The sequence below is a fragment of the Emiliania huxleyi genome, assembly GCF_000372725.1.
Source record: "Emiliania huxleyi CCMP1516 unplaced genomic scaffold EMIHUscaffold_40, whole genome shotgun sequence".
Taxonomy (NCBI): Eukaryota; Haptophyta; order Isochrysidales; family Noelaerhabdaceae; genus Emiliania; species Emiliania huxleyi.
The window spans coordinates 723,541-743,307 of NW_005198965.1; the positions used below are offsets into that span (position 1 = coordinate 723,541).

At 67.2% G+C, this 19,767-nt stretch overlaps 9 protein-coding genes across 9 annotated transcripts; 5 read left to right on the forward strand and 4 right to left on the reverse strand.

The window, feature by feature from the left end:
- Positions 1-329: 329 nt before the first annotated feature.
- EMIHUDRAFT_65763 (hypothetical protein) lies at positions 330-3,376 on the forward strand (the record flags this gene model as incomplete). Its single annotated transcript, XM_005770265.1, has 4 exons — positions 330-831; positions 947-1,011; positions 1,109-1,464; positions 1,558-3,376. 4 exons carry the CDS (start codon positions 330-332, stop codon positions 3,374-3,376), a joined length of 2,742 nt encoding a protein of 913 aa, XP_005770322.1.
- A 2,156-nt stretch (positions 3,377-5,532) lies between these two features.
- On the reverse strand, positions 5,533-6,189 carry EMIHUDRAFT_209928 (hypothetical protein; the record flags this gene model as incomplete). The annotated part of the gene is made up of 3 exons (XM_005770266.1): positions 5,533-5,680; positions 5,764-5,918; positions 6,109-6,189. The coding sequence occupies 3 exons, from the start codon at positions 6,187-6,189 to the stop codon at positions 5,533-5,535; spliced, it is 384 nt and encodes a 127-aa protein (XP_005770323.1).
- A 530-nt stretch (positions 6,190-6,719) lies between these two features.
- On the reverse strand, positions 6,720-7,614 carry RhoGDI-2 (RhoGDI, GDI for Rho-like GTPase). Its single transcript, XM_005770267.1, has 3 exons — positions 7,307-7,614; positions 7,103-7,228; positions 6,720-7,034 (listed from the first exon to the last, which is right to left on the reverse strand). The coding sequence occupies exons 1-3, from the start codon at positions 7,604-7,606 to the stop codon at positions 6,876-6,878; spliced, it is 585 nt and encodes a 194-aa protein (XP_005770324.1). The 5' UTR covers positions 7,607-7,614; the 3' UTR covers positions 6,720-6,875.
- A 310-nt stretch (positions 7,615-7,924) lies between these two features.
- EMIHUDRAFT_209930 (hypothetical protein) lies at positions 7,925-8,770 on the reverse strand (the record flags this gene model as incomplete). Its single annotated transcript, XM_005770268.1, has 1 exon — positions 7,925-8,770. The coding sequence occupies one exon, from the start codon at positions 8,768-8,770 to the stop codon at positions 7,925-7,927; it is 846 nt and encodes a 281-aa protein (XP_005770325.1).
- A 162-nt stretch (positions 8,771-8,932) lies between these two features.
- Positions 8,933-9,364, forward strand: EMIHUDRAFT_209931 (hypothetical protein; the record flags this gene model as incomplete). Its single annotated transcript, XM_005770269.1, has 1 exon — positions 8,933-9,364. The coding sequence occupies one exon, from the start codon at positions 8,933-8,935 to the stop codon at positions 9,362-9,364; it is 432 nt and encodes a 143-aa protein (XP_005770326.1).
- A 197-nt stretch (positions 9,365-9,561) lies between these two features.
- Positions 9,562-11,244, reverse strand: EMIHUDRAFT_65800 (hypothetical protein; the record flags this gene model as incomplete). Its single annotated transcript, XM_005770270.1, has 2 exons — positions 9,562-10,302; positions 10,357-11,244. The coding sequence occupies 2 exons, from the start codon at positions 11,242-11,244 to the stop codon at positions 9,562-9,564; spliced, it is 1,629 nt and encodes a 542-aa protein (XP_005770327.1).
- A 233-nt stretch (positions 11,245-11,477) lies between these two features.
- EMIHUDRAFT_209933 (hypothetical protein) lies at positions 11,478-14,294 on the forward strand (the record flags this gene model as incomplete). The annotated part of the gene is made up of 1 exon (XM_005770271.1): positions 11,478-14,294. The coding sequence occupies one exon, from the start codon at positions 11,478-11,480 to the stop codon at positions 14,292-14,294; it is 2,817 nt and encodes a 938-aa protein (XP_005770328.1).
- A 1,296-nt stretch (positions 14,295-15,590) lies between these two features.
- EMIHUDRAFT_54949 (hypothetical protein) lies at positions 15,591-16,289 on the forward strand (the record flags this gene model as incomplete). The annotated part of the gene is made up of 1 exon (XM_005770272.1): positions 15,591-16,289. A coding segment is annotated over one exon (699 nt), but the record flags the coding sequence as incomplete, so codon positions are not given.
- Positions 16,290-18,070: 1,781 nt separating this feature from the next.
- On the forward strand, positions 18,071-18,916 carry EMIHUDRAFT_209936 (hypothetical protein; the record flags this gene model as incomplete). Its single annotated transcript, XM_005770273.1, has 3 exons — positions 18,071-18,115; positions 18,408-18,491; positions 18,599-18,916. The coding sequence occupies 3 exons, from the start codon at positions 18,071-18,073 to the stop codon at positions 18,914-18,916; spliced, it is 447 nt and encodes a 148-aa protein (XP_005770330.1).
- Positions 18,917-19,767: the final 851 nt, after the last annotated feature.

Consider the following 19,767-nt stretch of genomic DNA (forward strand, 5'->3'; position numbering starts at 1 on the left):
TCGGTCTCCTCGTTTCGACCGTCAACGCCGCCTTCGCCCCGGCGCCCGCTCGCGCCGCGTATGCTGGCGCGCGGCACGCGCTGCGGCCCGGAGCGCGAGCTGCCGGGAGAGCGGCGCCCAGCCGCGGCAGCGCAGTCCATCTCTCGTGCGACCACGCGACGCGGACCTGCGGCGTGCACGCACCGAGTGGCACCAACGCCGCAGCGGCCGTCGCCGCCGTCGCCGCGGCGCCCACCGTGCGCGGCGTGGGCACGCGGGCGGGCGGGCCCGCGATGGTGGCGCCGGCGGTGGAGACGGCCGAGTGCGGTGCGGGCACGTCCGACGGCGAGATGGCGAAGCAGTACGTGCCTGCCGAGGTGGAGGAGCGGCTGTACGCGTGGTGGGAGGCTAAGGGCTACTTCAAGCCCGCGCCGGACAACGGGAAGCAGTGCTTTGTCGTCTCGATGCCGCCTCCGAACGTGACTGGGCGGCTGCACATGGGGCACGCGATGTTCGTGGCGCTGGAGGACATCATGGCGCGCTTCCACCGGATGCGCGGGCACCCGACGCTCTGGCTTCCGGGGACGGACCACGCGGGCATCGCCACGCAGATGCTCGTTGAGAGAGACCTCAAGTCGAAGGGGGTGGAGCGGGTGGCGCTCGGCCGCGAGGGCTTCCTGGACAAGGTGTGGGAGTGGAAGGAGGAGTACGGCGGCGCGATCACGGCGCAGATCCGCCGGCTCGGTGCCTCGTGCGACTGGTCGCGCGAGCGCTTCACTCTCCAGCCCGAGCTCTGCGAGGCTGTGACGGAGGCGTTCGTGACGCTGCACGAGCGAGGCCTCGTCTACCGGGGTGAGCGGAGCTCTCCTCTCCAGATCTCCTCTCCAGATCTCGTCTCCAGATCGCCTCTCCAGCACCTCTCGCCCGCGCGGCGAGGGCATGACGAGAGGCTCCGCCGCCCGCTCAGGCGAGTACATGGTCAACTGGTCGCCCGTGCTCGGCACCGCCGTCTCCGACCTCGAAGTGGACTACGTCGAGGAGCAAGGCTGCAGCTCTCTCCAGCTCCCCGCCCGCCGGCCGCGAGGCTGCCTCCCCTCCCACAGCCTCGCGCCCCCCGCGAGTAGGGAAGCTGTACTACTTCGACTACCCGCTCGCGGACGGGTCCGGCGCCATCCCCGTCGCGACCACCCGCCCTGAGACCATCCTCGGCGACGCGTGCGTCTGCGTGCACCCCGAGGACGAGCGGTACAAGGAGTTTGTCGGCAAGCTGGTCCGCGTGCCAGGCACGCAGCGGGAGGTGCCCGTCATTGCGGACGACTACGTGGAGCGCGAGTTCGGGACGGGGGCGCTCAAGGTGACGCCGGCGCACGACGTCAACGACTACGCCATCGGCCAGCGGCACGGCCTGCCCCTCCTCAACATCCTGAACAAGGACGCGACGATGAACGAGGCGGCGGGCAAGTACGCCGGCCTCGACCGGTACGCGTGCCGTGCGGAGCTGTGGGCGGACCTCGAGGCGGAGGGGCTCGCGCTCAAGGCGCGCGCGGGGGAGGGAGGGCCGGCGGCGGCGCGGGGGAGGGAGGGCCGGCGGCGCGGCTCGTGGCTCCGACCCCCGCGCCCCTGCTGCCCGCAGGTGGAGGAGCACACGCAGCGGGTGCCTCGCTCGCAGCGGTCGGGCGAGGTCATCGAGCCGCTCGTCTCGACGCAGTGGTTCGTCAAGATGGGGGGGATGGCGGGCAAGGGGCTCGAGGCGGTGCGGTCGGGCGAGACCAAGATCCTGCCCGAGCGCTTCGAGAAGGTCTACTTCAACTGGCTCGAAAACATCCAAGACTGGTGCGTCTCGCGCCAGCTCTGGTGGGGCCACCGCATCCCGGTCTGGTACGTCGACTCGGCGCCGGGCAAGTACTACTGCGCGCGCTCGGAGGAGGAGGCGCGCAAGCGGGCCGAGGCCGAGCTCGGGCCGGGCGTGGTGCTGCGGCAGGACGACGACGTGCTCGACACGTGGTTCTCGTCCGGGCTGTGGCCCTTCGCGACCGTCGGCTGGCCGCAGCAGGCGCTGGGCGGAGACCTGACGGGCGGCGGCGCGCCGGCGGGCTCCGACCTGGCGCGCTTCTACCCGTCGTCGGTGATGGAGACCGGGTACGACATCCTCTTCTTTTGGGTCGCGCGCATGATGATGCTCGGCCTCGAGTTCACCGGCAAGGCGCCCTTCCACACCATCTACCTGCACGGCCTGGTGCGCGACGCAAAGGGCCAAAAGATGAGCAAGACCAAGGGCAACGTGGTGGACCCGCTCGACACGATCGACACGATGGGGACCGACGCGCTCCGCCTCTCCCTCGTCACGGGCGTCACGCCGGGGCAGGACGTGCCCCTCTCCGAGGACAAGATCCAGGCGAACCGCAACTTCGCAAACAAGCTGTGGAATACGGCGCGCTTCCTCACGATCGGCCTCGCGGACCTGCCCGCCGAGCAGCGGCAGGCGCTCGCCGTGACCGGCCCGCTGGCGGAGGCCGACCTCGCCGCCCTCGCCCTGCCCGAGCGCTACATCGTCTCGCGCGTGCACGCCCTCGCCACCGACGTCACCGCGCAGCTGAGCAGCTACGACTTTGGGCCCGCCGGGCAGTCCATCTACTCCTTCCTGTGGGACGAGTACGCGGACTGGTACCTCGAGATCTCGAAGGGCCGGATCGCCTCCGCCGACGCGCGCGCCGCCGCCGACGCGCGCCGCACGCTCGTCTACGTGCTCGACACGTGCCTCCGGCTACTGCACCCGTACATGCCCTTCATCACCGAGGAGCTGTGGCAGCGGCTGCCGCACGAGGGCGAGTCGATCATGGTGGCCGACTGGCCGCTGATGGAGGAGGCGGGCGAGCTGCCGCGCGACGCCGCCGCCGAGGCCGAGTTCGCCTCGCTGCAGGCGCTGGTGCGCGGCATCCGAAACGCGCGCGCAGAGTACCGCGTCGAGCCCGCGAAGAAGGTGGCGGCCACGGTGCTCGCGGCGCCGCGCCTCGCCGCGGCGGTGCGGAGCGAGGCGGCCGCGCTCGAGGTGCTCGCGCGCGTGGCGACGGGCGCGCTCCTCGTCGAGGAGGCCGGCTCCGACGCCGCGGCGGCCGCCGAGCAGGCGGCGGGCGAGGGCGCCGTGCGGCTGATCCTGGGCGACGGGCTCGAGGTGCTGCTGCCGATCTCGGACCTCGTCGATGCGGACAAGGAGCGCGCGCGGCTGGGGAAGCAGCAGACCAAGCTCGAGGCGGACATCGGCAAGCTGGAGGCGAGGCTGTCGTCGGACGGCTTCGCGGGCAAGGCGCCCGAGGCGGTGGTGGCAAAGGCGCGCAACGAGCTGGCCGACATGAAGACAAAGCTTGCGGCCGTCCTGGAAGGGCTTGCCAAGCTCTGAGCAGCCCGGCGCTGGGCTGACGCCATCCTCCTGCCGCCGGTCCCCGGAGACGGGAACGGAGGGCTATTCGAGCACCACTCTCCACTGCGCACTGGCACTTCTGGACTCGTTTGTACTACTCTAGTGTCTAGACCGTCACATATTACACAAAAACAGAGTGGAGTAAAAGTGTAAATATAAAACAAGGCTCGCTCTCGAGGCGATCCCCGCCGGCCCCGCCGCGATCTTTTACTTTTTGTGGATTTGTGCACTGCGTCTGCGGTGTGCAGCCTGCAGCGTGCAGGGTGCAGCGCGCTTGTGCACTGCAGGCCAGTGAGAGCGGATCTCCCGTGGGGGGTGTGCGGCGTCGGGTGTCGCGCGCACGCGTGTGATCACGACACATTCATGTTATGATTCATCATCAGGAGATACATGTTCATGCACATGCACATGCATAGGGAAATCACACCTCCACGCTCCATAAATAAATAAATAAATAACACGGACACCTCTACTAGGAGATGGGTAAAAAGGAACAGGTCCCCGCCCTGCGGTCTTTGTGCAGGGTTCTTTGTGGGTGTGGTCGGCGACTAGCCGGGGTCGTCCTCCCGATGGGGGACTAGCACTAGCCGTCTTCCACATGGTCCCTCGGGTCCCTGCTGCTCCTAATCTCTTCGTACATCCTCCTGCTGATCTCCGCAAAGTCCTGCTCCCTCCCTCGTCTCACCCTGCGCGTCTGCTCCGCCTCACCGTCTTCTGCCCTGCGTCGTCTGGCGACGGGTCCTCCATAGTCGGTCGAAGTCGCCGCCCTCCTCGTGCCTCTTCCCAACGTTCCCTCGGCGGCCGATGCCGTCTGCTCCGGCTCCCCAGTCCCCGGGTCTGCCCTGCTCTCGTCTGCGCTAGTCTCTGCTTCGTCCTCACCGGCGTCTCTCCTCTTCCCTCTCCCCTTCTTGTATGCTTTGCACATCGCGTCGATTCCTGTTCGCGTGAGCACCAGCCTGAAGCCCGCCCAGCATCTGAACCGCTCCCTAAGTCGAAGGAGCATCATCAGTCTCACCCACTTCGCTCTCTGCCCACCGTCTCCGCTCCCTCCCGCTTGAGCCGCCGTCGCGGCCCTCGTTCGTCCCACTGGCTGTTGGCCTGTTCCCACGTTACCTCCATTATCCCTCCTCCTCCGCGACTCCCTAAGGCTGGCCGGGCCTCCTTCCACCCAGCGAAGAGCTTCCTCAGCCACTCGATGTGTTCCTCTCTCCAGTCCTCCACACGCCACAGGTTTTTACGCAGCGCGCAGCGCGGTCGTGGTCCCTTGCGCGCCCCAAGCAACCTGCAAAAACGAGTGGTCAGCGCCTACGAGTGCCGCCCACCCCCGTTCGCACCGGTCGCAGCAGGAGCAGCGCGACCGCGCCCGCTCGTCGATTCGGACAAGGTGCCCGCTCGTCGATTCGGAGGAGGAGACGGGGTCCTGATTGCCCGACCCGTGGTAGAGCTAGAGGCGCAGCGGCGCCTTGCCGAGAGACTGGCGTGCCCATCGCCGTCGCCACCGCGGCCTCCCTCTCGAGTAGGCACTAGATTACAGAGCGCGCGGAGCGCGCCCGCTAGACACCCCACGAGGCAGCGCGCGGAGCGCGCGCCCGCGAGAGACACCAGACAGCGCGCGCCGCTGCACCTCACAAAAGGCGTAGGCGCTGGTTCGCACATCTACTGCAGGTTGGTGCGCGCTCTGGGCGCGTCGGGCTGTGGTCTCTTTATGACACACTTTGTGAGCACAAAACACAGCGGCTTGCCTCGCATCACGCATGTCTCTCTTGGTGTGGAGAAAAAGCTCCAGAATGACCTGGCCCGTCACTCTTCGTTTTGTCCTCGCGGTGCACAGCAGTCCGCCCCCCGGCCGGCGCGTGCGTGCCCCTGCCTCGCTTCATCCAGCAGGAGGCCAAAAAGGCAGTCCAGATCTCGGGAGCGATATACAACAGACGGTCTCACGCTCCACCCGTTCGGCGCTGCGACGCGACGAGATCGCGTCGACGTCCCGTCCTCTCTCGGCCCTGCTCACGATGACCAAGCTGATGCCATTGATTGCCATAGGTGGGTGAACGCCCCCTCCAAGCCCCTCTGCCCCCCCTTTGTTGTCGACCCACGCCTCCATCCCTGAGCGCTGCAGGAGCGAGCCCAGAAGCGTCTCAAAAGTCCCCGTCCGACTCCGAGGCGTCAGACATCACAGCAGCAGAAGCTGCCGCTGCGCCCCGGAGCTGTCGCAGCCCATCCTCGGTCGTCTTCTGCACGTCGGCTAGCGCCGCGTCATGCGTGTCCTTGATGTCGGTCGTGGCCCTGCAAAGCCGCGTGGCAGGCGTGCGGCTGAGGGCTGCGGGCGCCGCAGACGAGAGGAAAGTTTGGCGGCGCGGCGCGCGCACCGGTGGCACTCGCGAAGGGTCGAGCGCATCTTTTTGAGCTGCGGGTCGGTGGCGGCCTTGAGCTTCTCCTCCTTGTTTCCTGAGGCCGGCTTCGGGATCTTCTTGTACAGCGCGCTGATGTCGGCCGACTCCTTGTGGATCCACTGACTAACGTCCTGCGCACGGAGGCAGCGGTGTGCCACGATGGCTGCTCCAGCGATGGCTGCTCCGGTGGCGACACCCAACGGACATCGCCGCTCGTTGGGAGCTGGAGGAGAGACGGAGGTGTGCGCGCTGTGTCGTTCGTTGGCGCGTGCGTGCAGGCGGCGTGCTGCGAAGCGGGGAGGCGAGAGCTTGGGAGGGCACCTTTGCCAGAAGCGCGAGCTGGTCCGAGGCCTTGGAGGCAGCTGGCTTCTTGGTCGCCGTGGGCTTCTTCGCGGCTGGCATTTAGCGGAGGATCGTTCTTTGGCTGATGGCACGCTGTGAATAAAAAAGGAAAAGCCGGAGGGGTCATTTTTTTGATTCGAGAAACCCCCTTTATACGCAGACGTGAGCTCTCTTCCCTGGAGCCTGCTAGACCATCAGCCGCGTGCGGAGGCTCTCTGCCCCGTTCAAAGTCCGGTCTACTCGAGTAGTAGTGGGAGCACGCTGCACGGGACAGCACGCGTCAAGCGAGTCGCCGCCGGCCGCTTCGGCATGCTCCTCATGCTGAGAGTCCCCGTCGACAAGAGCGCGCCCCTTGCCGTCGCCGCAAAAGACGAATGGCCTACAAGAGGGGTGTGTCGACACGGTCGTGTCGCCCCTGGGCCGAGCCGGCCCTGCGCCGCCGGCGGGGAGAGCGAGCAGCGACGCCGCGCGTGTGTTAGACGGTCTCTCGGCGCGCCGCCGCGAGAGAGGTTGCGCACCCCATTTTTGTGCAAGAGCCAAGAGCAAGAGACGCGGAGCGGCTCGGAAGCACGCACCAGGAGGGGGAGCTGGGATTTCGGGAGGCAAGAACTGGGCGGCGATACCACACGAGAATAATACTCGACTACAGCGTCCTGCCCGACACGCTGATATCTACATCCCTCTCGGCCCGGTCATGTCCCCAGCGTGCCTCCTCTGCTGCTGCGGTGCCCGTGGCAGTGGAACCCTCACTCCCAGTCCGACTTGATCTGGAAGTCGTACTTGAACTTTAGGTGCTCCACCTTATCGTCGTCCACAAAGGTCGTTTTCACGTGGTACTGGCCGCGCGCCAAGGCGCCTGAGGGGGCCTCCTCCCACTCGCCCTTGGGGAAGAACACTTGGTACACCTGTGGCGGGGGCCGAGGACGGTGAACGGCTCGCGAATGTCTGTGGCTCTCTCTCTCCTACAGCGCACCTGGAGCTTGCTCGGCGCGTAGCTGCCCAGCATCTCTGAGTGTGTGTCGACCTTCATCATTGCGCGCTTGACGACATGCTTGTACTTGAGGCCCGAGACAATCTCGTTCTGAACTTTGAACGAGAGCTGCGTGCGCGGCGTCCGGGTGGTGAGTGGGTGAACTTCTCCCCTCTTGGATGCCGACTGCACCCTGGCGGCGCGCACCTGTATCCGGTATTTGCATCCCTCTTTGAGGACAAACACCGTGTCCTTCTTGGGCGAGACGAGGTCGAAGACGAGGGGATCTCTGTCTTCGATGAGGATGCGCATCTCCATCAGCACAACATGCCTCGGGTCGTCGGTCTTCTCAAAGCTGTCCTGCTTCAGAAGCGTCATCTTGTACCGCTGCATCGCCTCGTCCTCGCCCTCCTTTTGCGCCATCAGCTCCTCGAGCGTCTTCTTGGCCGGGGCGGCGTGTGATGTGTCGTCGTCGTGTGCCTCGCCATCGGACGAGTCCTCCGCCATCGCTCACCTTTAGACGGACGGCGCACAGAGGGGCGGCTCTGCGAGTGCGTTTCTTTTTATTTCGGCCTTTAGCCAAAATAAAGAGACGGGAGTTGCCGAAGAAGAGAAAAAACCAGCGGATCGCCACACCAGCACCACCAGGATTTTACAAACAGATTCAAATATGAAACAACAACAACACTCAAGAGAAAGAAGATCTCCCTCTCTCTCAAAACTCAAACGACACACAACATAAAACACAACAAAAATCGAGTAAAGATTTCTCTCTCTCGTCACTGTGATCAGGTGCAGGCGAGCTCGCCGCACCGCGCCGCCTCGTCATGGCTTCGCGAGGAAGCCCTTGACCGCGTCTCTCCAGGCGCGGGGCTTCTCGAGCGGCACGGCGTGCGCCGCGCCCTCGATGGGCAGGTGCTCCCAGCCAGCGACGCGGGCGAGGTCGGCGCCACTGCTCAGCGTCGAGAAGGCGTCCTCGGTGCCCGAGATGATGAGCCCGCCCTCGACGGCGCCTGCAGACGCGATCCGGCTGGCGAGGCGCTCTGTGTGGAGCGGGTGCTCCTCCTCCTCTGTCGCCAGCGTCTCGGCGATGATTGCCCCGACCCCCTCGCTCGTGCACTCGCGTGCCAACGCGTCGACCCACTTTGGGACGCGCGCCTCGTGCTCCGCGAGGAAGGAGGACGAGTACGAGGCGAGCGTGATCTGGTAGCCAAAGCCCTGCATGTCGCCCGAGCGCAGCGACGCGAGGCAGCCGCGCAGCGCAAAGCGTCCGCGTGCGGTGCGGCGGGAAGCCACGGCGGTGGAGACGACGCGGCGCACCTGCAGCCCGCCCGAGGCGGCTGCCGCCATCGCCAGGCGGCCTCCGAAGGAGAAGCCCGCCAGGTCGACGGGCCGATCTGCCCAGCCCGCGGCGGCCAGCACGGCCTGCAGGTCGCGTGTGTGCCGTGTGAGGGTCATGTCGGAGAGGTCGTGAGCAACCTTCCCTTGGCCTGCAGTCTCATAGAGGAGCAGCGGCCGGTCTCGGAAGCCAGAGATGTGCGTGGTCCACGAGTCGACCCACTGGCCCGTCCCGCCAATCAAGACCAGAGGAGTGAAGTCAGAGGCGGCCGGAATGAGGACGGCGCGGTGCCCGGCGAGCGCAGTGATGGCTGAAGCTGCACGAGCCGACATGTACGTACCGAAGCCGTGGATGGAAAAGAATTGATTGCCGGGCCTCCCCCTCACCTCACCAACTCCGTTCACTCGTCTCTCTCTTCGAAAAAAGAACAAACCGGGCGCGGAGTGCGGTAGCTCGCAGCCAGGCAGCGAGAGAGCAGCGAGAGAGAGACATATATGCTCTCGCTCGTCCTCACGACCGTCGCCGCTTCGCGCGCGCAACGCTCGAGCAATGAGCAGCTCGCAGCCGGCGTGCTGGTCGGCTCTGCCGCGGGCGGCGCCAGCTTCGCGGCGGTGCGGCAGATCAAGACCTCCTACTTTCCTGGCGGGATGGCGTACCGGCCTCTCCTTCGGCCCAGGTTCTCAGTGTCCCAGCAAGCTGCCGTCGCTGCTGGCGTGGCGCTTGCGAGTGGAGCCGCCGCACTCGACCGGGCCTGGCGGCGAGATCCGCTCGGGCAGGGCCTGCGGAGGCTCGGCTCGGCGCCGCTGGACGCAACAGAGCGGATGCGACGCAAGTGGCGAGAGGCGAGGCAGCGGGCAGAAGAGGAGCGACGCAGAGCCTGGCTCCGCGAGCACACACGGCCGGCGCGGGTCATGATCCCTTCCTGAACGTCTCTCCGGCACACATTTTATGTAGCGCTCTCGAGTGCCGAGATCACATTATACATGTGCAAGAACTCGACCACGCCTTCGACATTGTGCAGTATTATAAGTAAGTGGATGCACGACAAACACGCATGAGGGACCAAGGAGTTACACACCGGACCGACACACCCCTCGCGACGGACGACGCACCCTCTTCTGGTTCACCATAAAAAGTCGACCAGAGAGGGCCCGCGCGCCGCGTCGCCGCCTCCCAGCACGGTCCTTGCGAGGCTCACCGCCGACCTGCCCGCCGCGACGTGCGGCTCGTCTGGCTTGAGCGGGACCACGCCAGCGTCCGGCTCGCGCCCGGCGATGACGTTGGCCGCCTGCAGCCCCGTCACGTACGCCTTCTCCTGCGACCACGACCCGTGGCGGGTGCGCACGAGGTCGCCGACAAAGTAGGCGTTGGGGATGGACGACGAGGCGAGGTCCGGCATCGAGTCGTACGAGCCCGGAAAGTACCAATTGACCGCGTTCGGCAGCTTGACGACGGCGCGGTCGGCGACGCTCGCCGCGCGGCACGGCTCGCCGAGCATCGTGTCGAGGTCTGCCTTGGCCTTGGCCGCGATCTCCTCGTCGCTCAGCAGCAGCAGCGAGTTGGCGTGGTAGTAGTCGACCTCGATCACCGAGCCGGGCTCACCGTCCAATGCGGGCGCGTGCAGCTTCTTGATGTCGAACCAGGTCATCCCCACGCCCTCGTCGAAGCCCCAGCACGCGTTGGCCGTGTGCTGCGTCGGCACCTCGCGGTCGAGGAAGAGTCGCGTCGCGAGCACGCTCAGCCCGCGCAGGTTGGCGTACCGCCGCCACTCCTCGTGCTGAGACAGGGCGCGCGAGCCGCGAACCATCCCGTTGAGCGCCGCGGCGCCGACAGCGAGCACCACGTCGTCCGCCTCCACCCGCACCTTCGAGTCGGCCGGCGCGCCGCTCGCGTCGTCGGTCGGCGTGCCTCCCGGCACCAGCGGGCTGCCGCCGGTCGTCCTGCAGACGACGCACTCGATGCGGCCGTCCGAGCCGCACTCGAAGTCGGTAACCCGCGTGGAGGGGAGGAACTGGACGCCGCGCTCCTTCATCTGCTCGACCCACGGCTGGAAGATCATCTCGCCGATGTTGCCCTTGCACCACCGAACGTCGAAGCTCGTCTGGTGCTTGAGCACGAAGAAGTAGGCCATGCCGAGAGCTGCCGCCGCGGAGCACTCTTCGCCCGGAGCAAAGAGGCCGGTCAGGATCATCGGCTCGAAGGCCTCCTTGTACATGCGGCGCGAGACGCCGAGCTTGGTGCACAGGTCACGAAACGAGATCTTGTCGTACTTTGCCCACGCCTCGGGCGAGTCGTCAAACTCGGAGAAGGCGAGCACGAGCGGAGCGGCAGTCGCGCGGTCGAGCGGCGACAGGTTCTGAAAGCGCGTGTACAGCGCCTGGCCGAGTCCGGTCGGCAGCCCACCAGCAAAGGGTCCGGACTCGCCAAACGGCCTCGAGTCGCGGTAGACCGGCCACACCGCCTCGAGGCCGCTCGGCGAGTACTGCCCCTGCTCGGCGTATCCGGTTAGGACGGCGTCACGGTCAAGGCCAACCTCGTCCATCAGCTTGTAAATGTTGCCGTACTCGTCCCAAAAGCCATGCTGGCCAGCCTCGGCGCTGCGGCCACCCGGCGTCTTCCACGAGTCGGCGACGAGGCCACCGGGCCTCGGGGCAGCGTCCACGACCGTCACCTCGGTGCCAGGAGTTTTGGAGAGGTGGTGCGCAGCAGAGAGGCCGCCCCAGCCGGCGCCGACGACGACGACTCTCTTGCAGCAGGCGCGCGATGGCGAAAGCAGCAGGAGAAAAGCAGCAGAGAGGGAGCGCATGGAGCGCATCGTGAGCGATGAAGGCCACTTCTCGAAGGCCACTCTCGGAACGAAGAAAAGAGAAAAAATAACCCAAGCTGTGTGTCTTGATTTGCCAATAATACACCTACACAAATAAATACAGGAGAGTGTTGTCGATAGTGCCGCGTGACATCATAACGCGCGGAACGCTCGTGTACGGGCGCTCGCACGCGCAGACGCCCAAAAGACGTTGCGGCGGCTCCTTACGGTGGATGGCCCCCACCGGCCCTGTCCTCTGCAAGCACCGAGTCGGCTACGTCGGCGTCTGGCGCGGGCGCACAGCGGGTGGCTCGCCAAAGCACTCCAGCTTCTTTGATAATCCACAGCTGCGCCTCCGCATCTCCAACCGGCAGCAGGAGCTGCGGGTGACACTTGCGCAGTCGCCCCTACAACCGGGGGCAGGGGTTCACGCGGTTGGGTTCGTCCTCCTCAGTGCCGACGAGCCTGCGGTCGCTCGCCGCACCCTCGGCACCCCCGGCGGCACGCACGGCTACTCCGCAATTCAAGGCATTCACCCCATCCCCTTTACCTCGGGAGAGGAGAGGGTAGACGTTGTCCTCAAGCTGGAGCGGCTCAAACAGGACTACATACTGGTCCCGTGCACCGACTCGCCAGGGAGCGAGGCCGCTTTTGCTCTCGATATTCGCTCAAACTATCCCCTCTCCCTCGCGTGCCTCCCAAAGGACGGATCGCCGCTGCCTGACCCCACGGCCGGAGGGGAGCAGGAGCAGGAGCAGCAGCAGCAGAGCACGAGCACCCCGGCACCCTCCGCCGCTGTCGAAATTCAGGGGATGGCCACAGGCATCTCGAGCGCAAGGGGCTACGGATTTGGCAACGTCGGCCAGAGCGGGGTGTCAGAGGGTGAGGCGCTGCTCCAGAAGCTTCAAGCTGCGCAATTCGAGGATGACGCCTTTCACAGCCTTCTGACGGGGTCTGCTGCGGGCAAGGCTGGGCGGGAGGTCGAGTGGAGGAGGCCACGCCAAGTCACGGAGGAGCCGTCTCCGGTGGAGGCGGCCGGCGTCACGACGCTGCTCCACCCGGAGTTGCATGAGCGAGCCGGAGGCGCCCCTCCGGGGCCGAGCGCTGGAAGCTGGATCCTTGGCGCGCTCGCGATGCTTGCCCAGTCCCCGACGCTGCTGCAGCGGTGCTTCGTGCCGGGGGTGCATGGTAAGCGCGGCGTCCTCGCAGTCCGTGTCTGGCACTGGGACAGCTGGCATACCATCCTCACCGACGATCGGCTGCCCGTCGCCAGCGGCCGGCTCGTCTCTGGCGGGTGCGCAGACGCGCGGCAGCTTTCGCTAGCTCTGCTCATCAAAGCTTACGCGCGGCACCACGGGTCGTACGCCGCCTTGCGCACCGGCCGCGTGACGGAGATGCTCGTAGACTTTACGGGCGGCTGCTCCCAAAAGATTGAGCTGGGTGATGATGGCGAGGCGAGCGCCGTCTGGGAGGAGCTGATTGAGATCAGGGATCGCGGTGCGCTGCTCGGCTGCCAACAGCTGGCCGGCGCCGACCGCGCCGTGGAGGCGCAGCGCCTCGGCGTCCGCACGCAGTCGACCTACGTCATTCTCGAGCTCGTCGAGCTCTCGGGCCTGCGCTTGGTCTGCCTGCGCAACCCGTTCCTGGAGCCACGCTGGCGAGGAAAGTGGCGAGCGGGCGCCCCAGGGTGGTTCGAAGGCGGCGACACGTCGCCGCTGCTGGGGCTGCAAGAGAGCGGCAGCGAGCACGCCGGCGCCGCAGTGGCGGAGGACGAGTCGGGCGTCTTTTGGCTCAGCCTCGAGGACTTTGTGCGCGTCTTTGATCGCGCCCACGCGTGCCGTACCTTTAGCCGCAGCACTCCTCGCGCGGTCGTGTTTGGGGAGTGGGATGCCGGCAGCGCGGGCGGCTGCCTCAACTACCTCTGCTCCTGGCGGCGGAACCCGCAGTACGTACTGCAACTCCCCTGCGCCGCTCGGGTCTTCATCGCCATCACCCAGCCGCCTCTCCTCGGCTCGATCGGGCAAAGAGACTACCTCTCCATCGGCGTGTGTGTGCTGCGGGGCGATGGGCGCCGGCGGCTCCTCACCGTCACCCGGGATTCGCTCCTCGGCGCCTCTCCCATCTCCGACACCCGCGAGGTGAGCTTCTCCCTCTCGCTGCCGGCGAGCACCGCGGAGGCGCCGCACATCGTCATACCGTACACCTTTGAGCCCAACGAGACGGGCGCGTTCAAGCTGTCTGTCTGGGCGGACGTCAAGTTTGGGCTTTCCCCCCTGGCGCAGGAGGACGAGTGGTGCCACACCGCGCTCGCCGGCGAGTGGGACGCATCGAGCGGCGGTGTGCCCAACCCGGGCAACAGCCGCTGGCAGGTGAACCCCCAGTGGGAGGTGGCGCCGCTCAGCCAGCCGACCACGGTCACAATCGTGCTGGAGCTCGCTCCTCCGCCGCATCCCGACCAGCCTACGCCGCTGGCGCTCGGCTGCCTTGTGCTCCGGGGCAGCAAGGCGAGCCAGCAGGTCGATCTCATCGGGCCGGACGACGTGTTGGCGCAGGCCGGCTTTGCTCGCGCCGCGCAAGTGACCTGTTGCGTCACGCTGCCCGCCTCGGACGAGCCGTGCTGCCTCCTCGCGTGCACCTTCGAGCCGGGCCAGGAGGCCGCTTTCCGCCTGCACCTCTACACTGACCAGCCCATCAGCGCACGAGCAGTGCAGCCCGACGAGGTGCAGAGCGCACCGCTGGGCACGTCGGTCGCCGGGTCCTCCTTCGCCATCGACAGCGCTGCGCCCGAGGCGATTGCGGGAAGCCAGCAGCCTCGCACGGACAACGCCGGCGAGGCGGGGGAGAGCGAGGCGGGCGGGGCCGAGGCCAGCGAGCGCCCTCGGGATGTGCCCACGGCCCAGCCGCCTGAGGAGGAGGAGGCCGCCGACCAGGACACGGGGCACGGGCGGGCGACGGCGGCCTCGGGCGGCCCGCTGCGCCTCCTGAAGAAGCTGCCGTGGAGGCCGGGCACGCCGAAACGCAGGGGCGCGAGGCGTCGGGCGGCTAGTTGAGTGTGTGCCAAAGAATTAGTGAAAAGGGGGTCAGGGCTCTCTAGCCCGTAGCCCGATGCCGATCATCCGGCCCGCTGGGTGCGCTTCTTAGCTCCCCGGCCCTGGATGTGAGGTTGATGACTGCACTCTCCAAGTGCTCCAAGTGCTCAGAGAAAGAAAGAAAGAATTTTTTACAAAGAAACTCCCTCGCACGACACTAGGCACGGGAGACTGGCGCGCACTGGCACTAACACAGGTACACCACGGGAGCCGCCTAAGCGACTCCCGCGAGGACGGCGAGGCACTTAGCTCCGTGCACTCGACCGCCCTCGCCGCAGACTGAGGCAAGCTCATTCACAATCTGCTCTGCGATGGCCGTGTGAAGAACGACTGAGATGCGCTGCTTCAAAGAAAGAAAACAGACAAGCCAAGGGAGGGATGGGAGGACGGCACGCCACCACCACACAGGGATTTTAAGGAGAGGAGTGTGGTGCTAGCCGTCGCCCACCCTGACCCTTGGGTCGTCTGCCTCTTTCTATCTCCCCCTTCGCAGTCCCTCGCCGATTCTCGCTGCAACCTTCATGCCACCTCGCGGTCGTCCCCCACTCTCGTCGTTCTCTCTCTTCTCGCTTCTTTCTCTGTCGCGTCGCTCTCCTCTGCCTCATCCTGCGACACGGCGTCGAGCGACGGCGCCGCCGCCTGCCGCTCCCTTGCTCTCGCTTCTTCTCCCGCCTTTCGTCGCAGCTCTGCCCTCCTCGCGGCATATTTTGGCCCCTCGAGTTTATCGAGCTCTCCTCGCGCAAGGACGACTCTTCTGTGCGCCCACTCCGATCATTTGCCGCCAAGTCATATCGTTGCTCAAGTCCACTCTCTCTTCGAACACTTGTACTTCCACAGATGATGTTGGCGCTGAGCTTGAGGTCCCCTTCGGTTGTATCGTAAAAGAAAGAAAGAAGAAAACAGACAAGCCCAGGGAGGGATGGGACGGCACGCCGCCACCACACAGGGATACAGGGATTTTAAGGAGAGGGGTGTGATGCGCTAGCCGTCGCCCACCCTTGGGCGTCCGGTTGTATCGTAAAAGAAAGAAAGAAAAACAACCAAGGGAGGGATGGGAGGACGGTTGAAACGTAAAAGAAAGAAAGGGAAAACCACCTTCTTTTTTTTGCTGCTCGTCAAGCTGCGCCAGCGAGCTCCACCCACTCGCCGATAAATATGTCACGGTTCCTGCTCCTACTGCTCTCGGCCGCCTCCGCCGCTGGCAAAGCGGCCGTCAAGAGCAAGTCCGACGACTGGAAGTCGCAGATGCTCTTTAGCGAACGCCTCATCGCCGGCGCCGGCGCCCGCGGTGTCGCGCAGACGATGCTGCACCCGATCGACGTCCTGCGCACACGGCTGCAGGCCAAGGGGGTGGCGGTCACGCTCAACGCCGAGACGTTCGCCAAGGGCGTGGCACCGCAGTTCTTCCTCGCCTTCCCGGCGGGCGCCACCCAGTTTGCCGCCTTTGAGTGGGCAAAGGAGCGCTTTGCCGCCGCCGGCATGAAGGGCAGCTTCGCCGAGCTCTCGTGCGGAGCGATCGGCGCGATCGCCGCGTCGGTGATCCGGGTGCCGCAGGAGGTGATCAAGCAGCGCGTGCAGGCGGACATCTACCCCAACGCGCTGGTCGGCGTCTCAAAGTGCTTTGCGACGGACGGCATCGCCGGCTTCTACAAGGGCTACTTCGCGACCGTCTCGCGGGATGTGCCGTGGAACGCGCTCTCCTTCATGTTCTTCGCGCAGGCGAAGAAGGCGTACAAGCTCTTTACTGGCCGCACGCCTGAGGGCCAGGAGAACCTCATGCTCGGCGCCGCCGCGGGCATGACTGCCGCCGTCATCATGACTCCGATCGACGTGGTGAAGACGCGCCTGATGACCGGCGGCGCGAGCGGCGGGATCATCGGCGTGATGAAGTCGATCATCGCCGATGAGGGCGCGGCCACGCTGATGAAGGGCGTCCTCCCGCGGGTCGCCTTCCTCGCGCCGCTCGCCGCCCTCACCCTCTCCCTTTAGGAGGTGTTTGGAAAGATGCTGGTATCCTCGCGGCTCGAGATCGCGTCGAGCGAGCTCTGAGAGCGCGGCGGGGGCTGCGAGCGTGCAGCTGCCGAGCCGGGTGCGGACTGAGCTCTCTGAGGTCTGTGAGCTCCGAAACAGGTCCTCTCAGCGTTTGACACCCAAATCACAAACAGTGCATGGGGGAGGGGGGGGGGGGGGGGCGTGGTTGGTCCCGGAAGGGGATAGTCGCACTTTACCCGCAGCAGACCAGGGAACCCACATGGTGAAGGGCCTTCGGCAGCTTTCGGCCGCTGGCGATGCTCTCCCGGCTCTCTTTCGCCCGCAGCGTTCGCTGCCTCCGCGCGCGATCCTGCGCGTCGGCGAGCGCCGCTGAGACAGCTTCCACCGCCGTATCTGCGCAGCTCTCGCTGCCAGAGGCGTACGACACTCTGCTCACGTCCGGTCTAAATAGTGACCCGGCGCAGCGAGACCTGTGCTACGCGCTGGAGGATCTGAGGAGCCGGGTGAACGCGCACAGGGAGGCCTCGCAGCACTATGCCGCGGAGCTGGCGGACTGGCGCCGGACTTGCGCCAGGCTCCAGGCCGAGGCGGACGCGGCAGAGGAGGCTCGCGCGAGGGAGGCTGCAAACGCACCGGCGTGGCGCAAAGCTCTGAATGCAATCCGCGACGCGGTCACGGGCGGTGCGGCCCTGGTGCCGGCGTCGCCGGCGGCGGTGCAGGGCTGTAGCAGCGGAGGCTGCGGCAGCGGAGGCGGTGGCTCGTGCAGCAGCGGAGCGCACGGCCCTGCCACCGCCTCTGCGTCCGAGGCGGGAGGCGGCGGCGGCATCGTCGAGCGGGAGTCGCCGCACCTGAAGCTGCGGGTGGCGCAGGCGCAGGCGCACGAAGACAGCGGCGCGCCCTACCGCGACTACGACGTGCCCGCCGCGCTCGGCGAGGCCAACGCGGGCTCACACCAGCCCCTCTCGAGCGAGGAGCTGGCGCACCCGTTCTGGCGGACGGGCCTCGGGTCTGCAGCCGGCGCGGCGGAGGCGGCGCAGCGGGCAGAGAGTCCTTCGCAGCGCTGGCCCGCGCACCGCCTCCCGCCGGGCGCTCCGCCGCCGCCCGAGCGGCCGCCCGCGCCGCGAGGCCTCTTCATCCATGGCAACGTCGGCAGCGGAAAGACGTTGCTGCTCGACCTGCTCGCGCTCTACTTCATATTATATTATATTATATTTATTATATTATAGGAAAGACGTTGCTGCTCGACCTGCTCGCGTCGGCGCTGCAGGCGGACGCACTCGCTGACGGGGGCTGCCCTCTCTCGCTGCGGCGCGTGCACCACAACGCCTTCATGATCGAGTGCCACCGCAGGCTGCACGCCCACACCGAGGCGCGCTACCCATCGAGCCACGGCCGCGAGCGCCACAGCCCGCCTGCACCCCCGCCACAGCCCGCCTGCACCCCCGCCACAGCCCGCCTGCACCCCGCCACAGCCCGCCTGCACCCCGCTCCCCTCCCCTACTCTACCCCATGCATGCTGCCTCGCCCCCCGAGCCGCGGCCGCCGAGCCGCAGGCGCTCGTCGCCGAGATGCGTGCGGCGGAGGCGGCGGCGCAGGCCGCCGGTAGCACTCGTCGGTCGGAGGAGTGGTGCGGCGAGGACGAGGCCCTGTCTGTGACGTCGCGCGCGCAGCAGCAGCCTGCCTCCGAGGCGGGGTGGGGGCAGGCGTGGGGGGCGGGGGGCGGGGGGGCGACGGTGCGCAGCGTGATGGAGCTGCTCGTGGACCGCTTCGTGAACGAGCGCGGCAGCGAGGTATCGCACGCGGGCGAGTCCTTTGCTGAGGCGCCGTCTCCGCCCCCGCCTCTCCCCCGCCTCTCCGCGCCTCCCTCCGCCTCTCCACGCCTCTTCCCTCCGCCTCTCAGCGCCTCCCCCCGCCTCTCCACGCCTCTCCCTCCGCCTCTCCGCGCCTCTCCCTCCGCCTCTCCCTCCGCCTCTCCCCGCCTCTCCCCGGCGAGGCGCCGCCCTCGCGCCTCCCGCCGCCCGTCACGCCTCCCGCCGCCCGCGAGCGAAGGCGATGCGGAGCATCTCGGCCGAGATTGTCGAGGCGCGGGTCGGCGTCGTGAGCGGAGGGGCGTGCGTCACCGGCCCCGGAGAGGCGCCGCTCGTGCTCGACGACGTCGGCCGACCGGTGAGCGCTTGCAGCGGCAGAGTGGCGCGGGAGGGGCCTGGGGAGAGGCCAGCTGTGCTCACGCTAGCTGCCCACGCCGGCTGTGCACGTGCGTGTGTGTGGCGCAGGTGAGCGTCGGCGTGCTCTGCTACGACGAGGTGCAGATGATGGACATCGCAGACGCGACCGTGCTGCGCGGCGTGCTCCAGGCGCTCGTCGGCGCGGGGTGGGTCCTCGTGGCAACCTGCAACCGCACGCCCGCCGAGTTTGCGGCGTCGACGATGCAGCGCGAGCACCCGCAGTCTCGCTTCGCCGAGGCGATGGCGGAGCACTGCGACACGCTCCAGCTGGGGGACGGCGTGCGGCAGTCGCGAGGCCTCGAGCCCGCCTCGCGCCTGCCCCCTGACTTTGCGTTGCACGCGCGTAGGCTCGCGCGACTACCGTGAGGGCCAGCTCGCCGCGCCGCAGCCGTCCTACTTTTGCCCGTGCGAGGGGGGAAACGGGGTTCCCAACCCGGGGGGGCAATTTGACCGGTGTTTTGTTGACTTTACGGGGGGCCCCCCGGCGGACGAGGAGGTCCCAATCGGCCCGGGGAGGAGGATGGGGTTTTTTTTTGGCCGGGGGGTTGCCCCCCCCTTGTTTGAGGGGGTGTGGGGCCCCCCCCTCGGGGGGGGAGATTAGGTGGCACTCGGGCAGGGTTACCCCACGTTGTGGGTTGACGACTTCCCGCAAATGTCGTTGGGGCAGCGCGACCAGGGGAGGGGTTTTATCCCGGTGGTGGGCCAGCTTTACAATCACAAAACAGGGTTTGTTGCCTCCGCCGCCGTCCCGATGGGGGGCCCCCCCCCCCCCCCCCCTTACCAGCCGCCCCAACCCGCCCCTTTACCAGCCGCCCCAACCCGCCCCTTTACACCTCCGCTCCGCCCCCCCCCGCCTTGCCAGGCGAGCTCTTCTCGGGCGCGGCGGGCGCCGGCGTGATCGCACAGGCGCGCGCGAGCTTGCTCGAGGGCGTCGAGTTCGAGGGCGAGGCGGGCAAGGCCGCCGAGCTCAACCCGCGAGGCGTGACGGCAAACTCGCTCGAGACAAACTACCAGGGCCTCCTCAAGACGGGCGCCGTGGCGGCCGACTCGCGCAAGGTGCCCTCGCACTCGCACGCACTCGCACGACGGCGCTTCGAGCCCCTGCCCTCTTGCGCGAGCTCAGACGCCGCCTCGCCGCTAGGCGCTCTTCACGGGCGGAGACTCGCTCTTCACGGGGGAGGACGAGACCTTTGCCTTCCGGCGCGCCATCTCGCGCC

Bases quoted from the DNA above. Each gene is read 5' to 3' on its own strand.
- RhoGDI-2 (XM_005770267.1), bottom strand. From the start codon at position 7,606: ATGGCGGAGGACTCGTCCGATGGCGAGGCACACGACGACGACACATCA. The intron at 7,229-7,306 runs GTGCGCGCCGCC...CCGCGCACGCAG, and splicing joins GATGCAAATACCGGATACAG to CTCTCGTTCAAAGTTCAGAA. The intron at 7,035-7,102 runs GTGCGCTGTAGG...CCCCCGCCACAG, and splicing joins ACGCGCCGAGCAAGCTCCAG to GTGTACCAAGTGTTCTTCCC.